Source organism: Phlebotomus papatasi, chromosome 1, assembly GCF_024763615.1.
Source record: "Phlebotomus papatasi isolate M1 chromosome 1, Ppap_2.1, whole genome shotgun sequence".
Classification (NCBI taxonomy): domain Eukaryota; kingdom Metazoa; phylum Arthropoda; class Insecta; order Diptera; family Psychodidae; genus Phlebotomus; species Phlebotomus papatasi.
In genome coordinates this window covers 57,577,884-57,604,192 of record NC_077222.1, presented here as the reverse complement: position 1 = coordinate 57,604,192, position 26,309 = coordinate 57,577,884, and the positions used below count along the sequence as shown (strand labels likewise).

Here is a 26,309-nt window from a genome sequence, read left to right as displayed (position 1 = left end):
GAGAAGAAGAAGGTGTTACCAATTTTTTGAGTTGTTCTTATTAAACATTCTGAGAAGTTCAATTTTATAGACCTTTTTAATTTTCCCCCATGTTTATTAACAAGAAAATGAATAAAAGACGATCAAAAATTAAACAGAATAAATCATAAAAGGTCTTTCTTTCGTCCACTTCCTGCTTTCGGATTTCCATAATTATGTAAAAAATAATTTGTTTTCCATATTTTTGTAGTTTAAAATGTATTTAGGGCGATGAAGAACATATTACAACACTGAGAAAAAAAGGGGGTGCGATTAACTTTTTTTCCTCGTAACTTTAACAATTTTTAGTTGTCAAAATATATCAAAAAATTTTAATGTTAATTTTACACCTTTTTAAGTGTAAAATTAACATGAAAAAGGGTAACTTTAACCCATAATACACATAAACAGCAGAACATTTACACCGATTTCGGATCAATAATGCAGGGTAAAATTAACATTTCCGGAATGTTATTTTAACTTTTTCGGATTTCTCTCAGTGTTGCCTAATTCAAGATGGGGATTTTTTTCTGTCAAAGATGTCTATGAACGAAATGGCTACACGGAAAAAAATATTTCATAAAATTGATCGTAAATGTTTGTGAATTACTGGACTTACGAAATGTTCGTAAATCGTGTAACCCACTAAAAAGTTCGTAAAAGTTTGTAATATTTTACGATTATTTTCCAATTGTTTACGAAGATTTACAAACAAATGTTTGTAAAAGAACAAAAAATGCTCGTTATGTGCTAATTTAACGAACAATGTTCGTGAAAAAAGTACAAACATTTACAAAACCTTCAGTGGGATATACGATTCACGAGCATTTTGTAAATCCCCAGTAGGAATTCACAAACATTTACGAACAATTTTTTTTTTAAATTTCTTTCTGTGTAATCAAGTTTTAAAATAAAAAAAAAACGAAAAGATATTTTTTTTAGGATGGGAATTAAGTGGGTGAGGCGTGGATTAAATAAGCTAATTCGCGAAGAAATATTGGCTTGGGGGGTCATCAAAGACCGGAAGTCAATATCTCTTACCATTTGGAATCCAGGATGGTAAGAAATTGAAAAAAAAGTCCATTGTGAATTATTGTTCTCTTTGAGTTTGAGCAGTAAAATTTTTACCTTGTAATACAAATATCTCGATGAGATTAATAATAGTAATTAATGCATTGGATCAAATTGGTTTCGATCCAGTAAGCATAATATAGATATGAGAAAACACATAGGACTTCGCAAAATGCTTGAACTTGTTATTATTATAAGATTGTTATTACAAATGATTATAAGGATTATTAAATTGATTTGACTTGAGGGTTTAATTGAACACTGAGAAAAAAGAGGGTGCGATTAACTTTTTTTCCTAATAACTCTAACACTTTTTAGGTGTAAAAATATATCAACATTTCTTAATGTTAATTTTACACCTTTTTAAGGGTAAAATTAACATGAAAAGGGTAACTTTAACCCCCAATAACCTAAAAAGGGTAATATTTACACCGATTTTGGATCAATACTGCAGGGTGAAATTAACATTTCCGGAATGTTATTTTAACTTTTTCGGATTTCTCTCAGTGAAGGTACTTAAGGTATAAAAACTCCTTTAATGCTTTGAGGACGATTGGGTTACAGGTGATCCAATTTTTTTCCTATAGCCATTGCAAAGTTACCGTTTTGCTCTCAAAAGTCAAAAAGAAAATGTTTGACTCTCTCATAGGTTGTAGAATTAGAACTTTAGGAATAATCCCTTTTTAAAAATTAAATATAATCCAATACATTTAAAGGATTTTCATTCACTCCATTTTTATTAAATATTTTGTGCTAGTTCTGTGTGTGTTTAATTTCGGAATGTTCAAGTATATCAACACTATATTTCCCATTTATGTAAATCCTGACTTACCCATTATGAATGAGAAAATCTGCATTTGATCTGGGCCCGTAGAAAATGAAAATCTGCTCTCCTCGCTGACATTTTCCCAGAACCGAGCTCTCAATGCAGTCAGATTCAGCGTTGTAGATTGTTGTGATTTTTCCATGAGCATGATTTGCCATATCCCATAGTGGGATCAATGCTGGACTCATATGAGTCTGTGTCTCTCCCTTGTCTGTTATATGCATTGGGACGAGATTTTGGCGTGTCATGACAGTCGAAACAGCCCAACTGTGTGAACAACAAAAAAAAATAGGAATTAAAATGAAAGGTGAATTCAAGCATTTCTTCCGAAATTTCATGTGAAGAAGATAATCGGAAATAGATAAAATTAATTGCTGTATCTAATTTTCATCTAATTGACGACAAATGCTTTTCCACCACAAAAACCCTCAAATTCAATAAATCAGTAGGAAATTAGTCAATGAATGGTGTTTTCAATCACTTTGAGAGATCATTGTGCCTTCAAAGTCCTCTATTAACATGCGGTGTTTACTCACAATATCCCAGTCAATCATTTATTATACAAGCATTCTGAGTTGACTGATTTTCCATCATTCATTTCCTCCACACCACTTAGTAACTTACCCAACCATTTAGTCATGCAGCTGAAAAAAAGGCTTTTCTGCATAAAAACAAACATCATTTGTACAAATTGGTTGGAGAGATATGAAAGAAGGCACAACAACTTCTCACGATGCTAAATTTTATATAAAAGCATGTCCAGATAATCATACTTTGCTCATAATTCATCTTATGAGAATGTGCAAAGACGTCTTCGTTGAGTGAAGTTGAAAAGGTCTCATGAAGAGTTAAATTTTATGCATAAAACTTTTCTAAAGAGCTTTTGAGTTGGCAAATTGTGTATTTATTGCAGCGAAAGAGACAATCTTTGATTACTCTATTGCGGCATAGAATATATCACTATTTATAGCAATTGATTTTCAAAGCTCCAAAATAAGTGTTTTTAGTTAGTAGGGGAAGGCCTTCAGGCTTTGTACATACTCTGCCATCGAACGCTTCATATTTTTCTAATATTTCTTTAATTAATCTTACCAGTGACTATACAGGGTGAATGAATTGAACTACAACTAAAGGACAATGGGCAGAAATGTATGGGAGCTGGTCCAACCCTTCGCCAGAGAAGGGACTAGGACTAGGCCAATTTTGTAGGTATTGGTGTATGACTTAAAAATTACCCAGACCCAAGTAAAAAAGGGCTGTCAATCCTTGGGAAATTAACGATATCCTTCTGAAAATTCGCATATTTTACAATTTATTACTCGAAAACGGTCTAACCGATCTTAATGAAATTTGGGTCAAAGTCGTATATGACTTAAGCTTTAAATAAATATTTTCAGATTTTCCCTCTGACTGCTCCATCTGGTAGCTCCAATACAAACAAGCCATGTTTTAAAGTCATCGCACATTACAGGGCAACAAAACGAAAACTTATTTTGTTTAATGGCAAATCACAAGCATTTTCGGAGTCCTAGGTGTATCTTGAACGGGTCCCGGTCAAAATCCCGAAAGCCAAAATCCTGAAAGCCAAAATCCCGAACGCCAAAATCCCGAAAGCCAAAATCCCGAAAGCCAAATTCTCGAATTCTTAAAAGTGTCATAGCTACTCCCACGATTGCACCCACGCTTTCTGGAGGCAAAGGGAAATCTTCTGTGTCTTGGAAAATTATTCCCAGTATAATTTCATCCCTTTCAGGATTTTGAACATTCGGGATTTTGGCTTTCGGGATTTTGGCTGCCACCGATCTTGAACATATCACCCGAAGAAACTTATAGTCCATCACGTCAACTTCTTCAGATATCTTAAGAAATGAGTAGAACTATTTTTATGAAACTTGCTTTTTTTAAATAACGGCATATCGTAAGTTGTTGGCGCCAAAGAACGTTTTCTAAAAGAGAAAGAGAGCTGAACTCAAGGAACATTTTCCTAAAAGAAACCGTATCCCTATCCCTCCATTTTTCTTGTATCCAGATTTTCCTCAAATATCCTCCAATATTCTTTAATTCCGTTAAAAGTATTGCCTCGATTGCATCCTTTTGTCGTCTTTAGAGAAATATTCTCCTTAAAAAGGAGCTTTGATTGCTGAAGTTCATAGGGTTGTAAAGGTACCATTACTAAAGAATTTTAATAAAAGGTTCTGAGTATAATTAATTAAAACATTTTTTTCTCTGAATTTATTACTCAAAGTACTTAAATAATGGTATCTTTTAGGACCCTGCGATCTTTAGAGGTTTTAACTCTTTTTTCAATCAGAATATTACTGCATATAAGAGACATTTCTCCAGATACAATCCTTTTTTTTTTGAGAATTTCAAGGATGGTAAAATATTTATAATGAAGATCTGGAAAATTGCAGGGGAAATGAAAAGATAAAGATATGATTTGTTCCAGGAACATTTTTTTTTTAAATTCTTTTTTACAAATTAATCTTGAAAAGGACCAATATACAATTAACCGCGTTATTGTATAAAAGGAGTTTTGCTAAAAAAAAATCAATACAATTCTTATACATATGTTTTATGCTTTAATGCTTTTTCTACATACTTTTGGGATTGGTTTTGGAACAAAAGTTGTTACCTTTGTCAATACCTATTCGAGGGTATAGGTCTCATTCGTGGCGAAAGGTTGGACCGTTTTTCCCATTGTCCTTTAGATCGTTATAACTTTGAAATCGTTCGAGACAGCATGTTCAAATTTTGCATTAAGTTAATTCATTTTATTAATCACAAGCCCAGAAAAGCATTTATGAAAAAAATTTGTAATGTTTTTTTTTATATTCGTAATGGCACTCAAACCCGATGGCGCGATTGCTCTATATTTGGCCGGAAAGGTTTTAATTGTTATCTTTAGGCCCCTTCAAAACCTGAATGGGATTAATTCTTTTGAGTTTTGAAATATAACTCAATACAGGGATACTACCAGCATTATAAAACTCTATGGTGGACGTCGAAAAAAAAATTGCATCATTGTCAACCATCGTCCTTAAGGTAAAGAAACGAATTGAACGAAATTCACGTCATAGCTGTAGACAAACGATCCCTCTGAGACGCACATATCGCAAATAATCATGAGACAAATATTTGAAAAGGACCTCTTATATTAATCCTTAAAAATTCCAAAAAGCATAAGATTTTATCGATGTTCAAGAAAAAGTTATGCTAGATTGAGTGAATGAGTTGCTTTGCTTGGCCGTTAGAGGCCAATTACCGAAGATCAGCTTCTCTGATGGGCAAAATTATCCAACTGAACAATCCGAAAACAAATAAAATGGTTGTGTTTTTTGCCTACCTAAGAGCAAGGTCATACTATAATTTCAACATTTGAACATCCACCGGAAGGCAAGGACCATAATTTTTTATGGTCATCGAAGAGCCATGCAAGGAGCTCTAGAAAGCTCTTATTATTTAATATAAATTTATTTTTTTATTATTTTTTTTTCATAATTTACCACATAAATTTTTTTTATTTTGTCATATGACATTGTCATATGTTACAGAATTCCCCTTACTGGACAAATTCTCAAATATGCAAAAATGAATTCTCGCAGTTCAATTTTACGATATCCTTAAAACAGCGTTATTTGTGAAAAAAAAGAAGAATAGGGGAAAGAATAAGATCATGTTTTGATTCCCATTGTCCACTTATAGGAGTCCTATAAACGTTTCAGAGTTATACGAAGTTTCATAAGGAAATTTGATTTTTCGAAATTTTACACAAGTTGAGGTCAAAGTTCATGAATTTATTAATATGTCTTATCATGCTTTTTAATTTATTTAAAAATAAAAATAAATAAATGAGAGCAAAATTCGATTTCCAATTTTTTCAAATTGCAAAAAATCCAAGATTACCTTTAAAGAACTTCATACATAAGCTAGTTTATCAGACATTTATTTCTTCAACAACTTAAGGGTTAATAAAAGTATACATTTAATTGTTTAGTTCTGCATTTTGTAATAAATCGTCAATAAAAATTCGTAACCCCATAAAATAACTAGGGCTTTTACATAATTATCGCAAAATTTGCAGAAAATGTATTTAATATTCCATGGAGTAGAAAAAAAGCAATAAATGCATTTTAAATTTTTCTATTATAATAATTAAATATTTAATAAATATAATATGTAAGCACAATCACCGTTAAAATAGTCAAATTATTGTTTAACTAGGCATTTCAATGAGTTGTATACATAAGAAGATGCGTAATTTAGTTTTGCTATTTTGAAATTCACAAAATCATCTTTGGATTCGGTGATTTGGTAACTCATTTTACAATTTATTAAGCTCTATTCAAACTCTAGCATCTCTACATGATTGCAATTTATTGACCGCATTCTGCCTAAAAATTTCCGTATCAAAATTAATTATTACTTTAAAGAAAAAAACTTTCTATTAACCACATGAAATTATGAATTTCATGAAATAATTTATGTAACTTTCAAAATTTTGGTTTTGTGAAGCTCAATTTAAAATTTTTGCATGTTGCACTGTGCTGAATCATCCTCAGTAAAATTCACTTTCTTTAGAAGCCCATTTTCTCAAGAAACCAAAAGTGATCCACCAAACAATTTGAAAGCGAATCATGACAAAATGGGCAATTTGTGGATCACAGTATTGGTGTTTTGACGATGCTCTTTGACGAGATTGGAGCAAAAGCAGAAGAAAGAAAAAAAAAACTCGATCAGATGCATGATTATAGCTTTTTTTTCTTGATATTTTGTGGTAAATTGCAATAATTTCCAATGCGATTATATCGCACAATCGATGGTTATATGGGAGTGAGAGAAAATTTCACTTTCTTAAAATTGTATATCTCTGTTAAACATTCAAATTTATGCATAAACAGATAGATAATTTAATATGCTTGAATGAATTTTTTTTTAATGTGGAAATGCTCTCGACGGGTTCCATTGAAATTGAATTGGACTGAAAAAGAAGGAGGCAAAATTTCTTCCGACCGTGACCATGAATTTCAAGCATTATCGCACATTTATATCTCTCTTGAAACCGCGTCACATGAAAAAGGAAATGCATGAGTAAATGAAAATTTATTATATTTCTCCTCTTATACTCTTTCGATGGAGATCTCTTTATGATTGAACTGGCTTCGCACATTAATTGCATATTTGCCCCATATTTCTGCATTGAGGCAAAATAAAACATTATTGTGAGGTATTAAGTGCACTAACCACGCTTCTGAAGTTTAAAATGTCGCGATAAATCGCAATGTTGGCATGTTATTTATTAGCTGATCATACAGAAAGTGGCAATTTTTGTGGTATTTCCTCTCAATTGATTTAGAAATTTCATTTTCTATCCAGATGCATTGGAATTTATTTAACACCTCTGGAACAATTGATTTTTTGTACCGATCAAATTGTATTTTATTGTCTCTCTATATCAATTCTTGTAAATCATAATTTCTTTTAAAATCTATAGAAAACTTATTATTTCTAATTTTGTGAGAAAGCAAGGTAAAGTACTCTACTGATAATTTCATTTTACTGATTTAACCAATTATAAACTTGAATGTGATTTTAGATTTAAATTGTTTTTCAACCTTTATAAAATTATTTCAATGAGTTACATTCGATCAGTCGACCTTAATTCCAGATTTCTCCAGTAGGAGAATTCTGTAACAGTATGATAATATCGTATGACAAATTTAAAAAAGTTTTCATCTGTAAATTCAGAAGAACTAATCTTAAATCCGACTCAATCACTAAAAAATTCATAGACCTCTTTACAATGGCCATTCGATGTTCACTAAGCTTTAATGTTGTTCTGCTACAGAATTTTACAACGAAATTTTGTCATATAATATTGTCATAGTATAACAGAATTCCCCTTCAGGTTAAAAGTTGAATGATCATAAAAAAACGAAACCTGATAGAAAGATGGTTTTCGAAAAAAAGTTGTTTTTTAATAAGACAAATCATACAGAGAGGCAGTAGCTATACATTTTGTTGAATTATTTTCATATTTCGGTTTAGTAAGTTTTTTTGGAGGTCTTTTAAAACCCATTTTGCAAAAATAAGCAATATAATATAATTCTAAGTATAATATTATAAATAATTCTTTTTCAGCTTTGATTTTTGCTGTCATTGAGAGAAAACCAAAAATCTGGCAATAACTTTCCGGGAGTGTTATTTTATCCTTAATTTTACGATAATGATCCGAAAGGGACAGATAATCCTAACCGGCTTATGTAGGTGAGATTCTTAACGTGAGCTAACTCGGAGTGCATGCAAATTCGATTTAGAGCTGAAATTGTGAGTCGCCATTCAGTTATCTTGAATCAAATTCGTGAAATTATACAAATTTTGTATTTAAACCAAAATATCAAGGATTGGGATGAACTGCACAAAAGTGATATATGGGTGAAATGTAGACCAGAATGTACTCTATAATTTTCCTATAGAACATGATCTCATCGATTACTCAGAAGCCAAGATAATCGAGGTTTTTTGTTTCTTAACTTGTTTTTTCATCCAGAGTGCCCCAAGTAGTCATTTGTTGAACTTCAACTATATCAAAGAATTGTTGTATTTTGTGAGACTCTTCATTAAAACCCTATTTTAAGTGTCTTGGTGGAGTAGAGGCAGTCAAATTGGCATCTGAGTGATTTCAAAGCGTTATTATGGGAAAAATCAATTTTTTCACACTTAAACGGCAAAATCGGAGTGATAGCGTAGTCTGAGCGGAAAATGATGTATGGACGAAATGTAGAGACAAATGTGCTCTACAATTATGTTGAAGTAATCATCAAAATCGGTTAAGCGACAGTCGAGATAATTGAGGTTATGTGATATTGAAATTGGTTTCTCGACTGTGGCGCCCCTGGTGTTGGTCTCACGAAGTTCAAATATTCTAGAAAGTTGTAGCATTTGGTGAGATCTTTCGTTTAAGCCCTCATTCATCAAAATCGGTCACATAGAACCGGAGATATGATTTTTTGAATTTCGTGAACTTTGACCCCTCATATCTCCGGTTCTATTGAAACCACAGCGCACATACGCACCATTTTGGAAACGTCCTAGACTGGACCACAACATACTAAAATTTCATTAACTTGCACAATGCCGTTTTTGAGAAAAGTGACTTTGAATTTCGATGAATTTTGACGCTATCACAGCGCCACCTGTGGTGAATTTTTGAACTTCCATCTGAAAGTGCTTATCGTGACGAAACCAAAAAGGTAAAATTTAGGTCGCTATGTTAGTTAGAACCGGAGATAGAGGCCGGTCAATGTTCGAACTTTGACCCCTTATAGCTCGGGTCAGGGGTTTTAGATCGACTTAAGGTTTTTTTTGTTTGATAGGTATAATCAACGGCTACAACATACTAAAATTTCAGCCCGATGCACAATGGAATTTTTGAGTTATTTAACTTATAAGATTTAAAAATTTTCTTTTTAATAATAGCGCCCCTAGCGGTGGTTTTATGAACTTGCGATGTTAGAAGGGGAAGTGGCATTTCACGAGAGCTTTCCAAAAAGCTCCCATTTTTTAAATTCTGACAATTAGAACCGGAGTTATTGCCATTTTAAGAAATTTTTTTTGGACCCTTATAGCTCGGGTCAGGGGGGTCGGGGGACCTTAAGTTTGGTATTGATGGAAAGCCCTAAGGCCCAGCTATAACATACTAAAATTTGAGCCTGCTCGATGCCATAGGGGCTGAGCTATTGAGAAAACAAAAAAAGGGGGGTCTTCAAAATGGCGGAAGGAGGGGTGGGGGGTGGGAGGTCAATGCACCAAGTTGCAATTTTCACCCGATATATAACCTTTGCCGAAAACCGCAAGTCGATATCTTTTTTAGTTTAGGAGCTATTAAGCTCCAAAGAGCGGCCGGACGGCCGGCCGGCCGGGAACGTAACTTAGCCCCCCATATATTCGTGATCAGGAAGTGGCGAAACACATTTTGGCCAAGTTTGAGCGCGATCGGACGACATGAAATTTTGTTAGGATTATAGTAGGTGAGATTGTTAAGAATCTCACCTAATAGGTGTAAATATTACATTTTAGGCGTATTGACTAGCGCACAATAACTTTTGTTTGTAAACATGTTTTCAAAATTTCCTATGAGAGAGAGCGAGATGACTAGATCTAGATCTCACTCGCTCTCATCGAAATGTCAAAAACATGTTTACTAAACAAATCATTGTGCGTTGGACATATTACGGGTTATAGCTATCCTTATGAAAGATAACTTTACCATTGAAAAGTTGTCAAATTAACATGCAAAATGTAAAAAAAATTATGAAACCGTGAGAGTAGCTGTGACATTTTTAGGAATTAGGGCATTTGGCTTTTTAAGATTTTGACTCATTTACGATTTCGATCCATTCGGGGTTAAGGCCCATTTGGGATTTTGGCTTTTCAGAATTTTAACCCAATAGGATTTTTGGTTATTCGGGATTTCGGCCAATTCAGGATTTCGGCCAATTCAGGATTTTGGCATTCGGGATTTTGGCTTCGGAATCTTCACTGGGACACTTTTGTAACTGTTATGACGAAAAAAGCTTAATTGAACCTTTTTTTGTGAATGTGAAAATCATTTTGGTTTTAGATTGTATAACCGGAAAAATTGTAAAAAGAGGGTAACAATCACTTATACGAGAGTCAAAAAAAAATAAAGAAAGGTTAAACAGTAATTGGTATCAACTTGTCTTCGAATTAAAATTTAACACTGATAAGTGAGAAGGATTTTCGTCTTGCATCTAATCCTAATTCCTATCTTTCAGCACGGATGCTTCTGTTCAAAAGCTAAAAAATACTAATGCTATGTGTTTGAGTTCGTTTTATCATTTAATCTTATAAAAGGGCATATCTGGAGGATGTCTGGAAAAAGGGTCGATTAAAGGAAAATCAGTAAAATTGATTTGTACAGCAAGGTTTAAAGATGAGTTATGCCAAAGTTATGAGTGTAAAAAATGTACCTGGGATATATCCCGTTTTTATCGTTTTAATATAATAGTTAATCTCTTGACGGGAATTTAGATGCTTATCGAATTATGTCTCTCATTTCTTTTTCTAAATCTCTCGGAATTTAATGTGTATTATATGTTGTCCCCCTTTCACTTTTTTGTGATAGCAAAATTTTCATTTCATAAACAGCATATATGGTTTTCTAATTTATTCTTCAGTCTCTATTGATTTGCAATCTAATTGAGGAAAAATTGAAATATCTTTCTCATCTCGCTGCATTTCAAATTGCAACATTGCGTACACGCTTTATAATTTCAGTTGCAAAACTTCGCATATTTTGTACATCTTCAGGTTAATTATTTGAAGATGAAAAGAGTGAGGGCCTGCAGAAAGAAAAACAAAATGTTGCATATTTGCACAAAAAGAACAAATATTGCAATTTGCTATATATAGTGGTTTGAGCGACCCAATACTATAGAGAAATCATGTGAAAATATACTGTGAAAATTTCATTACATTGATGGTCAGTGTATCAACTTATCCCTACTACTTTCTTCATAAAATCTCATCGAAGAAATTGCTTCGAGAGTACATCTCTTTTTCACCCATCGAGCTCTTTTCAGTCCATTCACAGCCTCGTTGGATATCACACGAATAGTGGAAATATCTCGCGAAATATTTTTCCCCCGCAACAATTTCACTTTAATTCCCATTTTAGTGTGCAGTTTTAATCCGGCAACGCATGTGAGTGGTACAACAATCAGTGGTTTCTATTCTTAAAAAGAAAAAAAGCACCTCCTTTTAGTGGAAAAATCATGAGAATTTTCAGTGAAAAAATGAAAGTGATTCACAGTCTAGTTTTAGTAGCAATTGTATTAATTAAGTGCAAAATATCTGTGGCATCTCATCAATATCCAAATGAACATAATTTGGAAAATTTACATCAACCAAATGAGGATTATGATCCATCAATTCATGTGTCGTACGATAAGAGTTTCGAACCAATTATCATCTCCAATGAGAGACTTTCTGATGCACAACACCAAGTAAGTTCGAAGCATATTTTAATTTTAATTGCACGACACACATTATTATAATAAAGTTTAAAAAGAGATCTGGTTGAAAAGATCATTGTTATGAAATGTAGACAATTTTTCAAAACGTTGCCATTCTCACGCTTTATTATCTCTCTCTCTCTCATAGTTTTTCACTTAAATGCTAGAAAAATTACATGAAAGACTTTTACACGAATTTCATTCAGCATTTGAAAGTGTGGAAATGCCTTTTCTTTCCATATCTTCTCAACAACTCTCTTCAAGAGACCATTATTCTTCAACTTGATGATGATTAATTGAATAATTTCCTCGTGATCTTTCTGTGTTATTAGAATTTGGATTACACAAAGTTTGCATATAAATAATCTGGTTTAATTGATGGATTTAATGAAATATTATGTACAAATGGCAAATTATCCTGTGTAATTCTCGATAATTTTGAAAAGGTTATTTGAAAAGGGTTTTGGAAACAATAAAATTTTACTAGGAAATCCAAGGTCGAAGAACCAAGTCTTAGTAAAAATTATATGATTTTGTAGATCGCTTTTGACAAATCTTCTCTTTTGGAATACACTAATAAATTTTATTGTCACCTTTATGAAAACTATCCAGAAAGACAGCCATAACTGGATTCTCAAGGATTCTCATTTCAAGTTAGTTAATCGAAAAGTTAGGATTTATTTCCTACATAGACAGTAATTTTTGAAAACTTAAAGGTAAAATTTTTTCGCGACTGAAATCTTACATATTCCCTATGTTATTAATTACCTACAACTCCTTACAGATATCCTTTAAAAGTTAAGCACCTAATTCTCTAGATATTTATCATTTATTTGAGAAAAAAATAATTTTGATAAAATTCGATGGGAGTCATCCAATCTAAAAACGAACTTTACCTTTTCTAAAGTTTTTTTAGTCATTAATAATTTTCCAAAATTCCTCAAATCGACCGGAAAAAATAGAAATTTGAATATTTCTATTTAATTGAAAATTTAATTCAGCCTTTAAAATTGAAGAATCAATGAAAACAAGGTAAATCTGTACGTTGAATTTAGTAGTTTAGCTCGATTTTCAGGGCATAACAAGTTCATGCTCAAATTATTGATTAACTTTGTCATGGATTTTTGTTCAAAAATCAATTTCTTAAAAAATAGTGTAAATAATCCCTAAATTCTGATATTTTAGGTCTAATTGGTATTCTCTGAATTTCTCTTAGCCTTGGTGGACTCCAAGGTGAAAATGTATAACGCTTTTGAGACTTCTTTAATTTTAAAGCTGGTTCAGAGGATCTTTGAAAATACTTTAATTTATAGACAATGCGGCGTTATAAATGGCTTCAATGTTAAACAAATAATTGGATTATGTCGGCTTCTGACCTGAAGTTAGCCCAGTTTCCACAGGTCTCAAAATTCAAAATAGCAACCAATTTTATTCAGTTTTCAGTATTTAATGCATCATTCGCCCATAATATCCAATCCTAACTCATATTTTTCGAAAAAGTCTTGACTAATAAGAAATTAGAGAAGTTAAGCCATGTGGCTAATGCCCTGGACTTACTTACGAATTAAGCCTAGAGACGACTTAGAGTAATTATGGCCAAAATAATGATTTGACTAAATTACCATCAGTTTTCCAGTAAATAAGTCGTTTTTGGCTTAAGCTGAGAGATGAATTAGTCAGATATTGATGGAATTGTAATCTAGTCATTATTTTGGCTATAACTACGTTACACCGTCTCTCGGCTTAAGTCGTAAGTTTGTCTAGGGCGTAAGCCTTAGGTTTCAAACCAGTATTAGATAATATTTTAATATTATTAATTTTTATATTCAATATTAAAAGATATTTTGACAATAATCCAGTCCTGGAAGTTGCCATAATGGCTCAGTTTGAAAAAACAGGAAAATTTTTGTCAAATGGCGGGGAACACTTAAGCATTATTTTCTTTTACGTCAGTTGTCAATAGATGTCAAAAGCGGCAGAACTTTATTAAAAAATACATAAATCTTAGTTTTATAGAGATTATAAAATGATAAGCAAAATCTGTAAATTTCAACTAATGAAATTAATGTCCAACGCATTAAACGCATAAAAACCTTTATTTACTATTTCACTCGATAAAAATTGTCTCAGGTCCTTATGGCGCCTACCCACTAGAAGCAATTTTCGTAAAAAAATGCCTCTTTTAAAAATATTTTACGTTTTTGCCCACAATAATAGGGGAAATTTTCTTTAAAAAAAGTTTTTTTTAATACTCATTGCGTGTAGAGGGCGTAAGAAAAGTAGTATTAAACCTGGAATTTTACACATTTTTTCGCGGTGTTTAAAATTTTTAGGGGTTAACTCTTATGGCATCGCACTATAAATTGTTTAGACTTGTGGATACGCAAATTACGACAAAAATATGTCAAAATGTTACGTTTTGACGAAAATTTCTCACGGTGTGTAGAAGTCATTAGAAGTGTCTCTTCGACCCTTTCTTGTCAGAATGATTCCGAATAACAAACAAAATTAAAAATTATTGTCATTAGTGTTTTTGAACAGACTTCTGTTCGTTTATACGTAATCCCAAAAATTTTTGTCATTAGTTTAACCCTTTAAGGACGATTGGAACACCGGTGTCCCATAAAGAAAATACTTTTTCCTGACTACCTAAAGTTATTTCTTTCTAATGTTTGTACATAATTGTAAAGTAGAAGTTTGAAGGAATCTATAATATTTTTTGCAAGTCTCTAGCTATTTGCTATGTAGTAAATATTTAAGCTCAAAAATGGCAAATTTTTAAATTCTGAAATTCGTAATTTATTTTATTTATTTTTTATACTTCTAATTTTTTTTAAGCAAAACTCTTTTGGCAATAAAAAGTACAATACTCATACGTAATATTCTTCATTAAAGCGAAAAATATTATTCATTGGTATTGTCAGAAAAATTACTTAAATTTTTGGGCTATTTTTGTCCCTGTCGTTCATAGAAGCACAAAATACACCGAATCAGACTCTGTGGGACTTTCCAAGGCTAAATGTAAGACTTACTATTGATTATGTTTCTCAGTTTAATTTTTATTGTTGATTTTCAGTCCGTAAAAAGTGTCTCGTCGTTAAAGGGTTAAAAAAGAAAAAAAATCAGTTGAAGTTTAATCCTGTGGAGTAAAACATTATTAAAGCTTATAAAAAAATATAAAGTTATTATCAATTTCTCATTTAAAGGGACAGATAATCCTAACCGGCTTATGTAGGTGAGATTCTTAACGTGAGCTAACTCGGAGTGCATGCAAATTCGATTTAGAGCTGAAGTTGGGAGACGCCATTCAGTTATCTTGAATCAAATTAGTGAAATTATACAAATTTTGTATTTAAACCAAAATATCAAGGATTTGGATGAAATGTAGACCAGAATGTTCTCTATAATTTTCCCATAGAACATGATCTCATCGATTACTGAGAAGTCAAGATAATCGAGGTTTTTTGTTTCTTAACTCGTCTTTTCATCCAGAGTGCCCCAAGTAGTTATTTGTTGAACTTCAACTATATCAAAGAATTGTTGTATTTTGTGGGACTTTCCATTTAAAACCCTATTTTAAGTGTCTTTGTGGAGTAGAGGCAGTCAAATTGGCATCTGAGTGATTTCAAAGCGTTATTATGGGAAAAATCAATTTTTTCACACTTAAACGGCAAAATCGGAGTGATAGCGTAGTCTGAGTGGAAAATGATGTATGGACGAAATGTAGAGACAAATGTGCTCTACAATTATGTCGAAGTAATCATCAAAATCGGTTCAGCGACAGTCGAGATAATTGAGGTTATGTGATATTGAAAATGGTTTTTCAACTGTGGCGCCCCTGGTGTTGGTCCCACGAAGTTCAAATATTCTAGAAAGTTGTAGCATTTGGTAAGATCTTTCGTTTAAGCCCTCATTCATCAAAATCGGTCCCATAGAACCGGAGATATGATTTTTTGAATTTCGTGAACTTTGACCCCTCATATCTCCGGTTCTATTGAAACCACAGCGCACATACGCACCATTTTGGAAACGTCCTAGACTGGGCTACAACATACTAAAATTTCATTAACTTGCACAATGCCGTTTTTGAGAAAAGTGACTTTGAATTTCGATGAATTTTGACGCTATCACAGCGCCACCTGTGGCGACTTTTTGAACTTCCATCTGAAAGTGCTCATCGAGACGAAACCAAAAAGGTAAAATTTAGGTCGCTATGTTAATTAGAACCGGAGATAGAGGCCGGTCAATGTTCGAACTTTGACCCCTTATAGCTCGGGTCAGGGGTTTTAGATCGACTTAAGGTTTTTTTTGTTTGATAGGTATAATCAACGGCTACAACATACTAAAATTTTAGCCCGATGCACAATGGAATTTTTGAGTTATTTAACTTTTAAGATTTAAAAATTTTCTTTTTAAAAAAAGCGCCCCTAGCGGTGGTTTTACGAACTTGCGATGTTAGAAGGGGATGTGGCATTTCACGAGAGCTTTCCAAAAAGCCCTCACTTTTTAAATTCTGACAATTAGAACCGGAGTTATGGCCATTTTAAGATATTTTTTTTGGACCCTTATAGCTCGGGTCACGGGGGTCGGGGGACCTTAAGTTTGGTATTGATGGAAAGCCCTAAGGCCCAGCTATAACATACTAAAATTTGAGTCCGCTGAATGCCATAGGGGCGGAGCTATTGAGAAAACAAAAAAAGGGGGGTCTTCAAAATGGCGGAAGGAGGGGTGGGGGGTGGGGGGTCTATGCACCAAGTTGCAATTTTCACCCGATATATAACCTTTGCCGAAAACCGCAAGTCGATATCTTTTTTAGTTTAGGAGCTATTAAGCTCCAAAGAGCGGCCGGCCGGCCGGCCGGCCGGCCGGCCGGCCGGGAACGTAAAATAGCCACATATATATTCGTGATCAGGAAGTGCTGAAACACATTTTGGCCAAGTTTGAGGTCGATCGGACGACATGAAATTTTGTTAGGATTATAGTAGGTGAGATTGTTAAGAATCTCACCTAATTTAAATATAAATAAATCGTTTTCCAAGAGAAAAAAGAGATTTAAAAATCAGACACGTTTTTTTCTCTATCAAAAATAATCCGATCTCACTTTTGAACGTTTTGATTAACCCACTCTGTTTATATTTCTTTTATTTTTAATATAAACCGATCTCTTTAAAAACACCCCAACAAATTAGCCTCAATATTATACAGAAGACTTTACACTTATCATAGTCATTGGTCATTATGAAAATTATTCACTTAGCTTTAGCATTTCAAATTATTCGCATCGAAAAAAAGAAATTTTCACTCATTTCAGTGAATTAGAATAAAAAACATTTCACTTACTAATAATTTCATAAAATGTGTGAATTTAAAATGATCAAGTAAATAGAGAAACTTTAAAAAGAATTATCACACAATTGGAGTAATGAGAAAACACAAAAAAATACCACGCCAAAATGTTTTCTTCTTTAATAACCTTTGTGGACAAAATTTTACAACAAACATATCTTTTTTTTCTCCTTGCTTCAATTAATCATTCGTCGTGTATACATTAGATGGGAAGTGAGAGAGGAATTTTTCGCGTTTCTCACTTTTTGATTCGCACATTTTGACGATTTATCTTGGAATATAAATGGAAAAAAGTGAAAATGTGATTCATAAAAAAATAAACATGTTTGGAGCACAAGACAAAGTAGAATAAATCAATGTTATTAATTGCATTAAATTTGGATTAGATTATTTCCCCATATGTTGTTTCATCTCTTTCCTCTTCTTTTTACAATCATCATCATACAATGTTGAAGTAACATTTTAGCATGATAATACGAAAAAAAAAGAAATATAACTTTCTGTGCAATTTCAATTAATTGAAGTTATTTCAATGTAAGAAAATTTCTCTTTACGTGATGGAAACCTAGTTTTTATCTCATCATTACCTGACTTTGACTTGTGTGGCAAAGAAAATGCTCAATACGCGATACTTCCATATTATTGTCGATCGCCAGCTTCGCCAGCATTAGAGGCGGTGATAAGACAATCTGGTTTTTCCCCCCACGACTCTATTTCATCAACATTGACCCAGCTTCTTGTGTGCTTAATTTTCATGATTATAAATAACCACCCTGCTTTTCCCATTGCTATAAAGGCTTGGCGTCAGGTGGCAACAACACATAATCCCGAAGAGGAACATCTAACAACAAGTCCTGGAGACGTTGAAGAGTTCCGGAAAAGACGAAGACGTCCGGGTAGAAGGAGAAAAAAGAGACCAAATAACTTTTTGTACACAACAACAACAGAAATTCCAGAAATAAGAGATTTTCCCAGACATCCCTCACCAGAAACCATCATTGATCCTGAGGATAATCAGGAAGACTTCCCGAGGGAAGAAAATGCTACACCCGAATTTGATAGTGTTCGCAACAAATCCTACCGCAAGCCATACTCAGTTGCAAAGAAGGAGGAACAATCCAGTGATAGTGCAGCAGATTTAAAGCACATCTTAAAACAAGCTGGAGAAAGTTTAAGTCTGAGTGAAATTCTTCAGCAGAAAAATCTATCGCTCTCGGACTTTCTGAACAGGAAACCAACAGCATTGGCAATTCTTGCTCAACCAACTCTGCCAGTACAGCAGCAATTCCCACGTCGTCTTCCTCCTCATGCAGATCTGAAAAATCGACGCATTGCACCATCACCACCATCACCTATCACATCCGCCGACAGCCCAACCGACACCTCAATGGAAACAATGATCACGGGTGATGATGATGAGAAGGCAAACAAGAGGTATCCAATGTATGTATTAGCAATGCCAAAACTCCACGATGGTGGATACAATTTAACACGGGAATCCACCAAGCCACATCAAATACCAACAATTTCAACACTTCCCGAAGGACTCAAGCACAATCGATTGCCTACGCGTGAGGAGCGCATTAAGCCCATCAAAGAAGTGGTTTCAGGCATACGACCTGATTTTGCCAATTCCAACATTCGCAACAGCAAATTCTCCACAAAAACCACACAAAGTCCTCCAGAATCATCCAGCACCAGCGCAACATTAAGGCCTCAGAGGTGAGCCAATTACATTTTGAACATTAAAAATTTACACATCCACTTTATGCGCACACCAAAAGTCTTCCTGCCAATAAATAATTCATGAAACCATATATTTTCCGCAAAAATATATTTTTTTCATTGAAAGAAATAGGTGAAATTTCAGCTTTTTAATTTTAAAATATTAATGAAATGGCATAGTAATTACACGCATTAACACATGCAAACATTCCGCAAAAAATTCCATGATTTTTTTTAATTTGTTTCTCACATTAATTGGAGAGCAATTTATAGTGATTTATTGATAAATTGGTATATGATTTATGATACTTTTTTTAAAAGTGTTTTTTTTTTCTCTTTAAATAAAGGATAACGATATATTTTTTTCTCATTATTTTTGCTCAAACTTAGAGCAAGAAAGCAGTCAACATATATTATAATATTTCGATTATTTTGTCCCTCCGAATTACCATTTTCCAATCCCCAAAGATCTACCTTTTCAGAATATCTTCCTGGAATCAAACGATTTATTGAGAGTTCATGTTTTTCTGATTGGAACTAATTTTAAAATGTAGCATATTTAAGTCACGAATTCGAATATTCAGGAAAGCTGAAACGCTTTGATACTGCTGTTTTCTCATTAAATAATTTATTTGATTAAATACTATAAAAAAGTATTGATAATTGAAGAAAAAAGCCAGTGATGAGCCTAGATCAGCTTATAGAGGTGTGATTCCTTCGTTGCAAAATCGGATTGTGGCAAACTCGAACGATATTTATACATAAAATTGTATGAGAAATGTATAAAAGTATCTGAAAATCTTTAAAGTCGATTATCTCGGAAACTATGAGAGATAGAGGCCTCAAACTTTACATCCATTTAGAGCCTCTTTCAGGCTTGATATGTGCAAAATTTCACTGGACAATTAAGAAAATTGGACGAGAAATGCATAAAAGTGTCTGAAATTTCGTAAAATTTCGCGACCCGCGAAAATCCGCGAAAAATTTCGCAGCCCGCGAAAATCCGCGAAAAATTTCGGGATTCGCGAAAAATTTCGCGATCCGCCAAAATCCGCGAAAAAATTCGCAAACCGCGAAAATCCGCGAAAAATTTCGCGACCCGCGAAAATTCGCGAAAATCTCGCAGCCCGCGAAAATCCACGAAAAATTTCGCGATCCGTCAAATTCGCGACCCGCGAAAAATTTCGTGACCCGCGAAAATTCGCAAAAATCTTCGAATAGGACAGAAATCGTCGTACGCGCGCGTAGATATATTTAAAAAAAAAAATTATCCAGAGATATTGCGTACTACGGACGGCCGGACGGCAGCCGGACCCGAAATTGCCGGCTTATGATTTTCGGCATCAGAGATGTTCAAAACATATACCCTGTGAATTTCAGCTCGATCGGAGCACTTTTAGAAAATCCGAGGATTACAATAGGTATGATTAGAAGGAATCACACCTAATGGCCTCTACACACTAGAGGAATTTATGTCCATATTGAAGCAAATTTCCTACGCTTTAGGAAAAACTCTTCAATATGGACATAATTTTCTCTAGTGTGTAGAGGCCATAATACACAATAAACTCTTTAGTCCAAATTCACTAACGAAACCGGAGTAGGGATTCTGTAAGTGAAGTTATCGGTTCACTTTATTTTGAATTGATCAATTGTGAGATATTGTTAAAAACAAATTAAAAATATTAATTTTAACACATTTTCAGAGCTATTCTAACTTTTTTTGTTGAATAAATAATACATCATTCTATTTTTGCCAACGTGGTGATAATAGGTAGTTCATTTTCCTGGTGAATCATTCACATAGTTAGAGAATTTCTACCCAGATAAGTTTTTGATCGGTTACTGGTTAATATATTTTATAGAGATAAGTTGTTCGAGATAACTGGTTTTGGCCATGGCTTAAACTTAAAATCATTTAAAAGAACTTCAAGAGAGTTAATCCTCTAACACTTTAGAGTCACTCAAGCTCAAGAGTAGCATCACAAAAATTGCATATATTGAGACAATGAAGGTTTTATATATTTAAAATTTCTTTAGTACCCTTAGTTTTCATCTGACTAACATTTGTTCTGAAGATTTAAACTCATTTTGGCTATTCCTTTCGTTGCTGTAGTCAGATTTTTGGGAATATTTTATTCGTGTTTGTTTTTTTTTACATTTTAAGATGGTGAATATTAAAAAATAAATAAAAACTCCAATTTTTTAAATCTTTTTTAAATATTATTTTATATTAAAAGTTTTTGCATTGTTCTCTATTATATTTCTAACACCTTTTTAACCAATAAGGACAATATAATCAAATAGAAAAAAATTAATTCCCGAAACGCATTTTTTCTAGTGATTTAATTAAAAATGAATTACGAACATTTTTAATATATCTATCCTGAAATCCTAATGTATGAAAAGGCATTTATTGTTAAGTTCAATTGTATGGGTTAACCCTTTAAGGATGATTAGGTCACCGGTGATCCAAAAACAAAATTTTTTCTACAGTCATCTAAAGTTATGTTTAGCTCTAAAAAGTCAGAAAACATGACTTTTTCTAATCCTCGATTTCTTACCTTCTCGTCCTTAAGGGGTTAACATGGGTCTCTCAGGTCAAAAAAATCAATTTTCTTTTATTTTTTATTTTTATTTTATGGTATAACATTTGAAAAATATTTTCTGAAAATTTCAAGTCAATCGGAGTAAAATTCTCGGAGGTTGAGCAATTTTAGTTATACATTCCGCCCTCGCGCGCATATTGTGGTAAAACTTTAAACGCGTTTCTTTTTTTCAAAACACAGTTTTACAATGCGATAGTCACAAGAGTAGTCAAGATTACTCAGAGTCTACTGAACCGATTTTTTTGAAATTTTGCATACCTGTTTCGAGAAGTATTATCTACTCTTTGAACGAAGGATTTGCACTTCCTTTAATCAGAATCATTTTTACAATACAAAATGTGTTGAAAAATAGGGTAAAATTGATACTTTTTTACAAAAACTTTTGCCAGAAATTCAAATTTTGCTTTTTTGAAAAATCCTTCGTTCATCCAGGGGTCCAGGTCCAACTAATCCTCTAACAGAGTATATTTGTTTTTTTTTTGATTTCTGATGAACCTACTGGGAGAAATACTTCCTACCGCAGGGTTTGTTTTTTGAGGAATGGTTCCGAAAATCAGCTACCAACGGTCGAATTTTTAAAATTTTTCAAAACAAATTTTTTTTTTAAATTTTATTCTAAAGTTACTCTTTCATATCCCAAAAATTGGAATTTTTGAAATATTTTCGACACAATAAATTATTATCAGAAAAAGGCCTATTTTTTGACCTGAGAGACCCATGCAACCCCTAAAGGGGTTAAATCATTGAACAGTTAAGGTCAATGATAAATGATATTTTCGTGGAAATTTTTCTGGAATCCGTAATTACCATTTTTTATATTAATAAATTAAATAAATATTAGCAATAAGAAAAATATTGAAAAAAATATATACTTATCTAGTATTTTGTCTAAAAACTTTTTAACTGCCTTTCAATCTATTATTTTCTAGCTTGCATTCTGATAATAACTTTGAAGAAAAGGTTACATCATGTTCTAAATTTTTTTCTAAAATGCCAAGTTTTACTACCACATAAGTCGCTCTCGCTCTATTTTTATATCATCGAATTACATGATTTTTTTCAAAATGATAATAACAAAGAAATCGGAAGAACAGAATTAAAAATTTCAAAATTTATGAATGGTATTTTTTACTTTGACGAAAATTCTGTTTAGTAAATAATTTAATTCTAGGAAAGTGTACATATTTAATTTTTTTAGGAAAATTAAATTGTCACTTTGGGGAAAACCATGCATGTTGTAAATTTTACAATTAGCGGAAATTTTTAAATAATAATTTATTTGAATTTTTATCATTTTTCAAACAAATAATTTTAAGATAATTAATTGATCGAGAATTAATATTTTTCTTGAAATAATAGTTCTTTTTCATTAAAAAAATCTTTAGGAGTATGTGAAAAAAATCTTATATATTACTAAATAAATCATCCATAAAGGGTTAACCGAAAATCAAAAGTGTATAAAGAACAATCACAAAAGACTTTCATTTCTGAAGCAATTAAAAAGGAAAATAAACTGAAAATTTTAACTACTCCAGAAACTCCAAAGATGCTCGGACGGTATTATTGTCCATCAAAGAATATGCAGAAAATAAATGGTGCAGAAGTGACCATAAAAGGATGACAGTTTCTCTTGAAAAGACATTTAATTGTATCAATAAATTCTCACTTGCGAAAGACACTTTTGGTTGGCTTTTCGCCCAAAGATTTCATATTTCAGTCTCAATAAAATTCATCTCAAGTGTTCAAGTTTATTACTATACCAACTATTTCTCAATTTAAAATCTAAACTTGATGTACATCCGTCAAAGAGTATATTTGAGAACTTAAATGCAGATCATCCATTCACTTTTACTTTTACTTCTTTAACTCTTCATTTATAAACTTATTGCTATGTTGCACAGAATTGTGGAATTTCAATCTAGACCAAAGAGTCTCTGTATATGATCAATCTAAAAAGATTTGAGAGGAATGAGAGCATTTCGTGATATTTATTCATCTAAATGAAATCATGCAAAATAATTTGAATGAATATTGTGTAATTTTGCAGATGGAAGCCACCAGCTTACGATGGGAAAGTAGTCTCAAAATTCAATGAGCGTCGAACATCTACAGTACATCCGGAAGTTATTACTGAAGAATCTTCCACGGAGAATCACTTAAATCACACTGAAGCACACTCAACAACACCAGCAACAACGGCCAATTACATCACACCGGGAAGGAAACAAATTGCCATGCGGGATTATCGCAATAGGATGAATCTGAGACCAAAGTTGCGCATTTCCGTCAAAACCACTCCCAGACCCACGACAGAGGAACCATTGCGAGAAATCCCAGAGGAAGAGATTCATACCACTGAGATGAGTGAAATTGTTACAACAGCATTGCCAGAGACGGAAATCAGTGGAAAGTTGCTGGTGGTTAACCATACAGAGCCAGAAACACTCAATATCATTGAGGAAAGTGTTCAATCCGAGAAGAAAAATAAAGATGAAAATGTAGAAGAAACACCAAGTGCTTCTCAAGAAGACTATATTCAATCCAATACAGCCCGATCTGATAGTATGTTCGAAGCTGATATCATCGAAAGAGTGATTCAGAATACACAGAGAGCCCTTGTTGGTTCTGCCCAGACACGGGACTCCATCAAGATGGACGTGACCGAGAGTAATCCTTCACTGTTTGCCGACATCTCATCCGATGCAAGTGTGGATGAGAAAACAGAATTGATGGAGTTACTCGGTGATCGCAGGAATGGAGCACGTCTGGCCAAGATTCTAGCCCAACGCAATATGACCATCAATGAATTAATTGATCACAGAGAAAGAGGTTCAAGCCAAGTTCATCTTGCTGAAATCTTTCACAATCGTACACTAGCACGCAATCTTCACCATCCGCGACTACGAACAGAAAAGATGGAGATTGTGACGGCCTTCGAGAATTTTCCCCACTTCAGTTTTGCCAATTTACGCAGTGTTAAGCCAGATGATATCAAAACAGACTCCCAGGGAGCCAGTTACTTTGCCTCCATCATCAACGTGAAACCCACAGATGACACCAAAACACCCAAAATTAGCCCTCGAGGTACTGGTTACCCCACGAACTTCAACCCTTACGATACAAATTTCACCCCTGGGGAAAAATTCGTAGCCCCATCATCCCGGGTGTCTCCGGCCAATGAGAATTTTGCCGATGATGGGGATATTATTGAGAAAGAAATTGCAAGGATCAACAATCAATTGGACATGGAGATGGAACAACAGCAGACAGTCAACAGAAGGAATATTGCACACACCTATCTCACATCTGGCGTACGATCAGCTATTGTTGCTAGTTCTTGCATTGTGGCAGGTTCTGTTATGGTCTTCATCATCATCTTTGCCACTTGTCGCTGGCGTCAGAGGCGCAATCGTAAGCTCCACTACTCAGACAGCTTTAGTGGAACTCGAGGGCGATTGCCCATCCTGAAGAGACAAACTTCCAGGCGCATCTCAAATGCGCCAGAATACCCACACACCGAACCACGGCTCAGTAAACTCAACACAATGGATTCCACGTCAGGAGATGTTCATGACTATCTCTACGATGCTATGAGAAAGGGTTATCCCTAAAGGGACAATGGGCTCAGTGATAGGCTAAGTTCCTGCATATTTGTGGACTAAAAGTGACCAAAAGGAATATGTGTGTAGATGTAGATATTCAGAACTTCCGAGAAATTATTAAACCTATCACTGGAACAATGCTTACGTAGAAATTCAGTGCAATATCCGGGCTGTATTACTTGACAATATTAATCTTTTTTTTTTTTAATTTTGCATGAAGTTAAAGCTTGGCATTGATCATGTCCCTGAAATTTGATCAGTTATGCCCGTTTTCAGAGGAAATGACCATTGCGAGTTTATTTTGTCATTTTATTTTGTGAAAAAATCTTGTGACCCATCCCCCCAAAATAGGCCACGCCCTTATAAATTAAATTTAAAATGGTAAAGGAAGTAGGGGAGACTGGGCCAAAAGTCACAAAACGGATATTTTATTTTTTTACAAACTACTCGAACACCTCCAAAATTTCTAATTAACGCAGTTTTATAGGAAATTTATCGCTCTACAACTTTGTGAAAGTCATTTTCCTCTATTTTGTAAGGAAATACTAATACATTTATCGAGCCGTTTTCTGAAAGGTAATTTTGTGACCATTCTCGAAAATTATGGGGCAAATAGTATCAGGCATGGGATATTATCACATTTTGACTCGCTTTGTTACGCGATTCCGTGAATTTAAAAAAAAATACCTAGATGACATATTTTCATAGGAAATTTATTCTTCTTACACCTTTGTAAAACACCGTTTTCTCTATCTGAACGAGAAAAACGCTTTTCAAGCTATTTTAGAAAAAAAACACACAAGAGACTGCAAATCGTTTGACCAATGCAAACAACCAGCGGCGACACATGGTATTGACGTTTCTCTTCGCCGTGAGACATGAGAAATTGCTTCGGTTTTTCTTAATTTTTGCTTCATACCTTTTGTTACTTTTTACCCCAAGTGGTCGTTTTTGATAAAAAGATTTCTTGATAAAAAAATCTTTGTAAAATTCTAAAATAAGCGGATTCGTATTCAAAGAATCCAAATAATAATAATAATAATAATAATAATAATAATAATGTTTATTGGTTTCT

The 26,309-nt window shown here is 33.4% G+C and overlaps 3 protein-coding genes across 3 annotated transcripts in view; 1 reads left to right on the top strand and 2 right to left on the bottom strand.

The window, feature by feature from the left end:
- The window catches only part of LOC129808738 (Kv channel-interacting protein 1), a 303,848-nt gene that overhangs the window by 229,376 nt on the left and 48,163 nt on the right, over positions 1–26,309 (bottom strand). The gene's annotated exons all lie outside the window — the stretch shown is intronic.
- Positions 1–26,309, bottom strand: part of LOC129808259 (actin-histidine N-methyltransferase) — a 34,109-nt gene that overhangs the window by 4,958 nt on the left and 2,842 nt on the right. The window contains exon 2 of the mRNA XM_055858095.1: positions 1,922–2,182. Coding sequence (XP_055714070.1) covers positions 1,922–2,182 — 261 coding nt within the window. The remainder of the gene's footprint in view (positions 1–1,921; positions 2,183–26,309) is intronic.
- LOC129808022 (uncharacterized) lies at positions 11,524–25,370 on the top strand. Its single transcript, XM_055857675.1, has 3 exons — positions 11,524–11,943; positions 18,095–19,020; positions 23,680–25,370. The coding sequence occupies exons 1-3, from the start codon at positions 11,713–11,715 to the stop codon at positions 25,241–25,243; spliced, it is 2,721 nt and encodes a 906-aa protein (XP_055713650.1). The 5' UTR covers positions 11,524–11,712; the 3' UTR covers positions 25,244–25,370.